The 9,201-nt window shown below is 50.3% G+C and overlaps 2 protein-coding genes across 2 annotated transcripts; both read right to left on the bottom strand.

Moving 5' to 3' along the window:
* LOC119396567 (NPC intracellular cholesterol transporter 2) lies at positions 1 to 1,085 on the bottom strand. Its single transcript, XM_037663829.2, has one exon. It carries the CDS (start codon positions 493 to 495, stop codon positions 25 to 27), a length of 471 nt encoding a protein of 156 aa, XP_037519757.1. The 5' UTR covers positions 496 to 1,085; the 3' UTR covers positions 1 to 24.
* Positions 1,086 to 4,900: 3,815 nt separating this feature from the next.
* LOC119397605 (uncharacterized) lies at positions 4,901 to 8,798 on the bottom strand. Its single transcript, XM_037665029.2, has 3 exons — positions 8,451 to 8,798; positions 6,615 to 6,890; positions 4,901 to 5,392 (listed from the first exon to the last, which is right to left on the bottom strand). The coding sequence occupies exons 1-3, from the start codon at positions 8,796 to 8,798 to the stop codon at positions 4,970 to 4,972; spliced, it is 1,047 nt and encodes a 348-aa protein (XP_037520957.1). The 3' UTR covers positions 4,901 to 4,969.
* Between the last annotated feature and the right edge of the window lie 403 nt (positions 8,799 to 9,201).

The raw sequence follows: 9,201 nt of genomic DNA, 5'->3' as shown, positions 1-9,201 counted from the left end.
AGCACAGTGCATCCGGCTAGTCAATCACTCGATGATCTCCACGGGCAAGACGACGCAGGCCACGGTGCCGCCGTTCGAATCACCCAGCGACCACCTCAGGTTGGCACTCATCTTCGGGTAGGAAGGCTTGACCTCGAACTTCTGCACGTACGCGTACCTCTCGCCGTTCTTCACGGGGCACTCTATGCCGCTGTCCTTGCAGCCGTCCTCGTTGGGCATCTTGAGCGGGATGGGCATACCCATCACGAATCCGTGCGCGCGGACCTTCACTTGGTCGCTGTCCACGGACGACCAGAACTGGACGTTGAGCGTAACGTTAGTGCCTTTCTGCAGGACGTAGCGGTCCTTGTTGCAGGGTGTGTCCACCGACAAGTCCAGGACCTGACCGTTGTTGGCCGTGCAGGATTTCCACGCGGCCCAGCAATGGCCCGCCAGCGACGTGGTCAGAAGGACCAGGAACGTTGCGCGGTACGCGGATGGCACACGCTGCGTCATTGTGGCTTGCGGTCTATAACTGCGCGTGCTTCTTCCAGTGGGCGACGTAGTATACGCGTAAGCCGTACCTTGCCGTGTCTTCTCCGCGCTACGCTAAAAGGTCTCGACGTCCGGTATGGCCAGCTTGACCTTCTGTAACCCGAGCCTGTTGGTCAGCAGTTGCGCCAGCTGTGACAGTCGAGATAACTACGATCGTCGAACCAGCGCGTGGTTCGATGGCCACCTGTTTGTTTCTTTTTGCGGGATCGCTCCTTGCAGGTCAGCACGAGGGCAGGTGTCTTTTCCGCTGGCGTACGCTTCTCTCGAACTCGCGCTACTGCCGGCCAATGTCGTTCTTGTTATTGTATACACTTTTTTTTTTCCTCACTGCCAAAGGAGATAAGAAGATCAGCGCGGGTATGGAGTTTCGGGGCCGTTCGCTGCGTCGCACTCCTCGGATGACGGTAGCTCCGCGAAGCAGGCGATACGATTGTCAAGGCGAGTCGGTGCAAACACTCACCGCTTGCAACGGCGCTCCTTCGAGGTCGCCTCAGTGCACGCTTTGACAACACTTCCCTTTCTCCGTTGACCGTTTAGCGCGGGTTGTCGATCTGCTGCGAGAACAGTAAAAACACGCTCGCACTTGTTGCTCCGCCAGTGCGACGAAAAGAACTACATACATCGTAGCAATCTGTGCACCCCCTTGGCTGCTGCCAACACTCTTCTAACGAGATAAGCCGTGGCTTCCACTGGGTGTCTCATTAGGCAGTGCGTGAGATAATGTTATGCCTGAAGCTGGGGCCACTCGTGGGGTGAAGGCTCGTCGAAGAGATAACCCATTCGCGTCCGGCGGAAGAGGGTCATTATATATAACTTTGGCAGGCTGTCGGCCCGCTACTATAGAGGCGTCGTGTATAGAGTTACGGCCATCAGATGCGCGAACAGATACTCGTATATATAGAAAACACGGCTGCGACACCTCAAGGTCAGATCGTTTGGAACCAGACTTGTGGAGCTCGCTTTAGTGCCAAATATTGTCGTGCAGTCTCGTCGCTCTATCCGCGTCTAGTTTTTCCAAGATACGCATTCTTCATCAAAAAGTTTGTGAGCCTCTCCTCAAGTACCAAGATCGCTGCGTGGCGCCCGCGGTTCCGTTGCGTAGACGATTTTACGGAAGAGACATGGGCGCGGCCACCTTGGGCTGGAACGAATATTTTGTTATTCTTGTGTATCGCGACATTAACTGATAAGGTCCGGAAACGTGGAATGCACCACCCTAACTGTTTTTATACGTACGCGTCAAGCACTCTCCATTTTGTTAAAGATACAAAACGGCAAGGCTACAGCCCAATATGGCGGCACCGGTACGCATCCATAAGATACGAGAACTCACCACAGTTAACGGGCCGCATTCACGAAATTTATTCCAACAAGGGTCGGGACATTGAAAAATAACAGGGGGGGGGGGGGGGTCGAGCAAAATGTCACTATAGCGTTGCCATTTGAAAGAACGCCTTTTCCATATCCCATATGTGGGTCATATCTGAAGGGGATTTGAAGTCAGGTTTTGAGAAAGTCATCGAGACTGATCCCCAGAATGACAAAATTCATGAAATATAGTTCAATATGCAGGAAAATAATGCAGATGCCATCTAGCAAAGTCACAAAAGTTTATTCCTTGTGAAGCCGCAGGCCGCTAGCGAAAGGTCCGAGGACCGCGTGTTTGAGACCCCTGGTCTATATGGGCCTCTGTAGAGCGCGTTGCACTCGAGAGCTTATTTATGGAAAGCGGGAACCGCGTTACTATCATTTTCAGGGGTATAAGACCAGGAACATTAGAACGCCAGCACAGTTCTGGGTTTAATGAAGAGTGAGCGTCAAGAGTTTAGGGACCACGAAGACACAAGAAAAAGTTTAATAGTCCCGCTGCATCGGCAGGCAGCCTTCAATTCAGATTTCCGGCCTGTTCTAAAACGCGGTAACGACAGATACTGCGCAGTTAGACCGAATAAAGTCACAAATTGCTCGGAAATTCAGTTTTCTCAGGCATAGTGGTCTCAAAACGTTTTACGCTGACTGTACAACCACGCTCAGAACTGGCTTCGAAACTTTTGGCAAAGAGGACGCGTGCATGGGCGTTTATGCAAGAGTGTCAGTTCATGCTAGTGCCAGTAAAAATAAACAAACTTTAAGAAAAACCTCGCGAGTTCGTGGAAATTCATCTTTGACAATTCCAGGAGGGCTAATTCGGCGCCCGTGTCTGTCGTTGCTTTGCTCGTCCTCGTTTTTTCGCGCTATTTATTCGTTCAAGATGGAAGCACACCAAATTAACTGTTCTGAAGGGCTAATTAGGCGAGGTCGGAGGAAAGATACGACACGGCCGTAATCGACTAATTGGGGTTGGTTGTCACGGCCATTTAATGCCACTAGAATTCCCTGTGCTAAACTGATAATATCGTTAAATTCGGTTTCGCAAAGTTTTGTTTTGCTTTAGTTTAGTTTAGATAAATGTCGTCCTTGGTAATTGTTATATTACGCCCTTAATGCGTGTATTTTCTGTGTTCACATTTATGTGTTCCCTTTCACTGCTATGCTTGCATGCTCTTCAGGTTATGCTTCGCTTAATTCTAATCTATCTATCTATCTATCTATCTATCTATCTACTAGCCGCCCACGTCTGGGTGCTCTCGTGATCGCCTCCTTAACTTAGTGTTAGGCCACAATTGGCATGGAAGGGTAAGATGATTTCACGAATATGACTGTCTGGTCATGACATGAATAACGTGAAAATCCTGTCGCTTACGTCGTCAAACCTTTCCTCCAGACACGTGTGGCACATACCCGTATACCACGGGCCGTGGCATACGGGTATGCGCCACAGGTGATTGAGTTTATATCTACCCAGGAACGGCGAGAGCAGACATTGGTAATTTAAATGCGAGAGCATTAATTAAAACCGACACCGGCATCGTTGACCCGATGAATGCAAAGAATAAAAATCGGGATCCGAGCAGGAATCGAACTCGAGCACTCTGCGTGGCAGTGTGGTATTCTACCACAGAGCCACGCCAGGTCTTGAAACTGCTTTGGAAAAAAAGATCCTATCCCGGCGTAATGTAGGTGCAACGTCAACTGTGGTTGCAGTGCTGGATATCTAATAAGATAACAAAGCAATAAACATTACATATGTATTCCTATGATACAGTAGTCATATCAGGTTAACGTCAATTGTGGTTCCAGTGTTGACTCCACTTTTACAGAAGTCTAATAAACATTACTGTTGTATTCCTGTGATTCAACAAGCTATATTCAAGCGTTGCTCGACCCCGGAGGAATACGCTAACGAAAGTTACGTTCGATAACCGTAGCGTGCACTTCGTTTTGATAACACAGACGTCTGTGTTCTAAGGTATGTGCTGATACTGCGTCAGAGCATAAGTTACCATTTAAACGTCAGTGTAGTCGGCAGTTACCATATAAACGTCAGTGTAATCGGCGCGCCTGGTAAGCCCACGATGCGCACGCAACTCCTCCATTTACAAAAAAAAAAGATACGTCGATCCACCTCGTAACGATTGGCTCAAAGCCAAAAAAATGAAGCGATGACTGCTTGGCACGAAACCCGATTCCCACAAGGCGTGGAATCTGCCGAACTTTTTTTTATAGTACATTTAGAAAAACGCGGCCTTTAGCAAGTAACACAATTTCAAGTTATTGAGCTTGATTGTTCGAAGAGAGGACATTACTTGCACAGTAATTAAATCAAGATACCCGAGAAATAAACCAGAACAATAATTCATAATTTACGGCACGTGTATTTGTAGCCGGTGTCGTCGAATGTCATTCCTCAGTGGTAATAACTTTTAGTATGACGCCGGAACGCACTCCGTGCACCTTCTGTGCGCGCTCCGCAAATTTCGTAATTAAATTTCTTCAAGAGAAGCGAACATGTACTTTTGTCGTGGTGTTCAAGTAAATAGTTTGGCGACGTTGCGATTTATCATTCAACAAGAGTAGAGCTTTCTACGGACGACATATCCTATGTGTCTTCAGTAAAAAATGCGCGGCAGGGCTGCTCACATATACGTATGTAGCAGTTTCTTATTTATTGCATTTTATTAGTCCATGTGTTTAAAAAGCCACAATCATGTTCCAGCCAAGGCTGCTGGAATGACGAATGCAAGCCGACGCTTTGGTTGCCCAGGCAACGATACTCCGCACCTGCCCGCCAAATCGGGACCTCCGGTGCCGTAGCTCTAATAAGCGTGGCTCTGCGCATGCGCGTGTGGATGCAATGGGGAGTAATGTCATCTTCCCTAGTCTCTCTTAGCGAAGAAACTGCCGTGGGTCAAAGCAGGAGGTACACACAGCGAGCGAATTGAAACTGTCAAGGTGCGGCGGTCCTTCGTGTGACAAGACACTCTGCTTGCGGAGAAAGCTCATCTTCCGGCAACCGAGATCAGTACGTGTGGCGCACACATCTCTGAGCGCTCGTTTAGCCAATGTCGTCCGAGTGCAGACTGAGTCTGGACGGTCTCCGGTAGTTCTGGTTCTTCTTGTACTCCTGGCACGGTTGTTGTCCAGAGCTTAGCGACTGGGCGCCCTGTTGGCCAATGCCGCCGCCTACGCCGCTGCTGCCGTGTATGACCGTGATGGGCACGACCCTCTCGTTCTCGATCAGCGGCGGGTCCTTCATGGGCACGTCGACCGTCAGGAAGCCGTCCTCGGTGAGCGAGCACGAGACGCGGTCGGAGTCAGCGCCGTCCGGCAGCAGGTAGCGGCGCGTGAACTCCTTGACGACGATGCCCTTGCGGCCGCGGTCCTCGGTGCGCACCGCCTGAATGACGGCATGCTTGCCGCACGTCTTCACGGTCAGGTCCTCGGGGTTGAACTGCCGCACGTCAAGCACCACCTTGAACTGCGCGAGGGTTGAGAGACGGCGCGCGTGTCAACGTCCCTCCCGACACAATGTGGGTCTGATCGGCACCAGTTATACACGCGCGATGCGCCGCATGCGTTAGATCGCAGTTCGCTCAAAGGCATTCCGTCAATAACCATATACGGGCGCACAAGCTCGCGCCATTCAGTTGTGCAAGCGTCACGCCGAAGTAGGTGCTGAACTTTTAACCAGTCAGGAATGCGCCATTAAATAATTTCCTCCGCCCCTTTATTTCAATAGGCTATTATCGACGAGATAGACAGTAGTATTTCCGTTTAGTGAATAAGTATACTTCAGTCACGCTGCAACAAAGGAGTATGTACTCCTTTATTAAACGTCTATAATAGGCGTTTGGGCTAGTTGGTTCTTTCAATGACGCTATAGAGCTGGAAAAAGGCGACGTGGAAGACGACAAGACGTCCTGTCGTCTTTCACGTACCGTACCGTCTTTTCAGCGCTACGGCGTCATTTATAACGCCACAATATATTCACGTCTTCACACGTCGAAGAAACAACGCTCATCTACCGCTAAAAGGTGCACACATTGTACACATTGTACACGTTGTACACATTGTACACATTGCCGATCGTACACATTATCGGAATGCTTGATTTAATGTAGCGCCATAAGTGTGGGCCAATTCAAGTTATGCGTACAACGATGCGGGCCTCGGAAAAAAAAGAAATATTCAAAAAGAACGAACAGACTTCAGCGATTTATTCGGCTCTGAACTCATTTACTGCTATATTCACGAGAGTTCGCGGTTGTATATACGTATGCATTCCTGCTTTACGTTCAACAAAGCCAACAAGTGAACAGAGCATGTGTCCCGTTCATTATCGCTTGCCCTCTCACCAGACCTGTAGCCTTTCGTTGTGGCCCAAGTACCGAGTGATAATATTTGCAATCTTATGACCCTTCTGCACCCCCCTGCCGACACCCGTGGAGCCGTGGTACAGTGAACTATAGAAGAGGGATAGTATGGACTCACTGATGTCGAACGCGTGAAGCCGCCGACGTCTCTTTGGACACTAAGGAATACACCAGGGCACGCCAACATGCCACTACCAGACACCTAAATCGATTAGTATTGCCTCCAGATTTTTTACGATTCATGTGCGTTCTGTACCACACGCCTGATTTTAGCCACGTCGTCCTTTTCATGAGACGTATTCTCTCTCTTGTGGTATACGCACTCACCTGTGTCGAGGACGGATGAGACTGGCAGAGCTTGTCTCCCGCTGGCGAGGGCGGCGGCGAGGACGAGACGCAGCGGTAGTCGTCTGAACCGAACCTGTGGCTGCTGCCGTAGCGTCCTCGCGTGGCGCTCTTGTGCCGGTGTCGACTGGCATTGCGACAGCGCGGGTACTGATGGTGCGACTCGAGGTCGTCGAAGCTGCGCGCCACACCGGTCGGCCGCTTGAGGTTCTCCCGCGAGCCGTCGCGGCAACACTGGCCGCACCGGCACCGGTACCGCTGCGCCAGTCAGTCAATTTACAACAGAAATGGTGCATCGGTATGAAGAGCGTGCGAAATGTTGCTTAGACAACCGCACTCGTAGGTACTTCTAGTGTTACGACAGCTGGCAGCCGACATTAGCAATCGTTTAGCCATCTTTAGCCAATATTAGCTAGGGGGAGGAGGAAGGGCAATAGATGGAGAGACAAGATCAGTCAGTACTTAGGCTGATCTTGCGGCACGCACGCACGCACGCACGCACGCACACACACACACACACACACACACACACACACACACACACACACACACACACACACACGCACGCACGCACGCACGCACGCACGCGCACACACAAACACACACACACAAAATCTCAATCAATCAATCAATCAATCAATCAATCAATCAATCAATCAATCAATCAACTATAATTATCTTGTTTGCTGACTTTTCATAGCAAGAAAAAGTTATGGTAGCTGCAGCAGACGACACGAAATCTCCAATGAAAAGAATTTTCTTAGCTGTACCGGCTAAATTAGTTTCAGATGTTTCTGTGCGCATCTGGTGGGTAATTGATTACAGTGGTTTCCTTTAAAGATTTCTTTTCTAGCCGTATATGCAGTTCGCTGCCCAAATAATATATTCATAGCAGTGAATGTGAAGGTTAGGAGGAGAGAAAGGAGGAGGGGAAATGGTAAAGCATAGCATAGTCTTGTATGGTATAGCAAAGGGTGGGAAAGAGAAGTTGGGGTGAGGAGGAGGGAAAGGAGGAGGGCGCGGCCACTAGCTCCGCTGTATCCTCAGTCTTCGCACCACTGGTGCGTAGCTGCCCCCAAATTCTTTTTTCCTTTTTTTTAGTTTTTCTTTTTTTTCCTTTTTTTTTAGCGCATACCTGCTGATAGGGCCGGAACTAGCAACTTTTCATCAGTGCTATATATAGGCGCGCTGCTGGCGAAATTGACAAGCGCGTCCGTCTAGTCGAGTCGATTAAACCTGAATTCCCTGTCCGTCCCGCGTGTGACGTGTCCTTGTTTGTCCTCCGGCTGTTAAAGGGCCCCTGACCACCCCGAGTTCAAAGACGAGGGAGTGGTTTCTTTCTCGCCTTCACTACCCTTCCTACAGGCGATTATCTCCTCCTCGCCACTTATTTCTTAAAAGCGCGTGTACAATGCCAGAACTGAGCGTGGAGCCTATCAGGATTTCGCGCTTGTCGGCTACACTATATTATCTCCGCTTGCGCAGTCGAAAAGACACAAAATGAAGTGAAATCAGTTGATCGCGCACGATAGCCATGCGAGACAAGAACGGGTGGGCAGCTGCATGGCAAAGCAGTGTAGGAAACAATTCACAACTGATGTTTCGCGTATATGGACCAATCGAGAGTATGTACCGTAATGACGTCACGTGAATCACTGTTCTTGCGTCACGAAGTGCGCCGGAAAGATTAGAAACGCCAGGAGAAAACAACGCGCTCGTTTTTTTTTGTAATTTCAGAGGCCGTTTAGTTATTCTGCCACCGTGGCTATAAGACTATGCTTCCACACCATTAGTACACCGCACATGGGGGGCCATTACCTGTGATGAGTGACGGCCGAGCTGCGCTGGTCCGCCGTCTTGCCGCGAGCCGCCGGAGTTGCCCTTTCGCCACGCGGTCGCCATCTCGCCGGCAGGGCTGTTGCAGCGGCGACCGGCGAAGGGCTGCGGACCACTGCCGCGAGCGGGCACGGTTGGGGTCGAGCGGCCGGGGGCTGCCGGCCTCCGTGCTCCAGACGCGACCTGCGGTGGCGTGCTGCTGCTGCACGACGGCCCGGCGACGCGTGCTCCTTCTACCAACCGCGCGAGGCCACGGCCGCCACGAGCTTCGTCTTCGTCTTTCCCATTTCGTACAAGATGACGTATCCCAACAAAAGGGCATGCGTGCATGACGTTAGCACTTGCTTGGGTTTTATTTGTAAACTGCGGGCGGTGTACCTTTCCTCACGAAAAACCAACTAGACCCAGATTACGTCATCATTTTGTGCCTAAAGCTGGCAGTCGAGCCATACCAGAAGTACGTCCTCGGTCAAATAAAATCGAGTAGCTCGGTCGACCACGAATTACTTGCTCTTCTGCGCAGCGCGGTGTTAGATCGCGGCTGGGATATATGCACAGGTTCCGAAACGCCACGTTTATGTACGACTGACGTCACGTACGCAGCTGACTAACAGAAGGGCGAGAAAATACATGTATCTGTAGCCACCAGTGGCATAGCCAGGGAAGGGGTCGGAGGGGTTCAACCCTCCCCCCGCCAAAAATTTTCAATTTTGCATGTGTATAGACTATGTTA

This window comes from Rhipicephalus sanguineus, chromosome 6 (assembly GCF_013339695.2).
Source record: "Rhipicephalus sanguineus isolate Rsan-2018 chromosome 6, BIME_Rsan_1.4, whole genome shotgun sequence".
Taxonomy (NCBI): Eukaryota; Metazoa; Arthropoda; class Arachnida; order Ixodida; family Ixodidae; genus Rhipicephalus; species Rhipicephalus sanguineus.
Note: the sequence above shows the minus strand (reverse complement) of the source record. Positions and strands in the feature narration are given on the sequence as shown.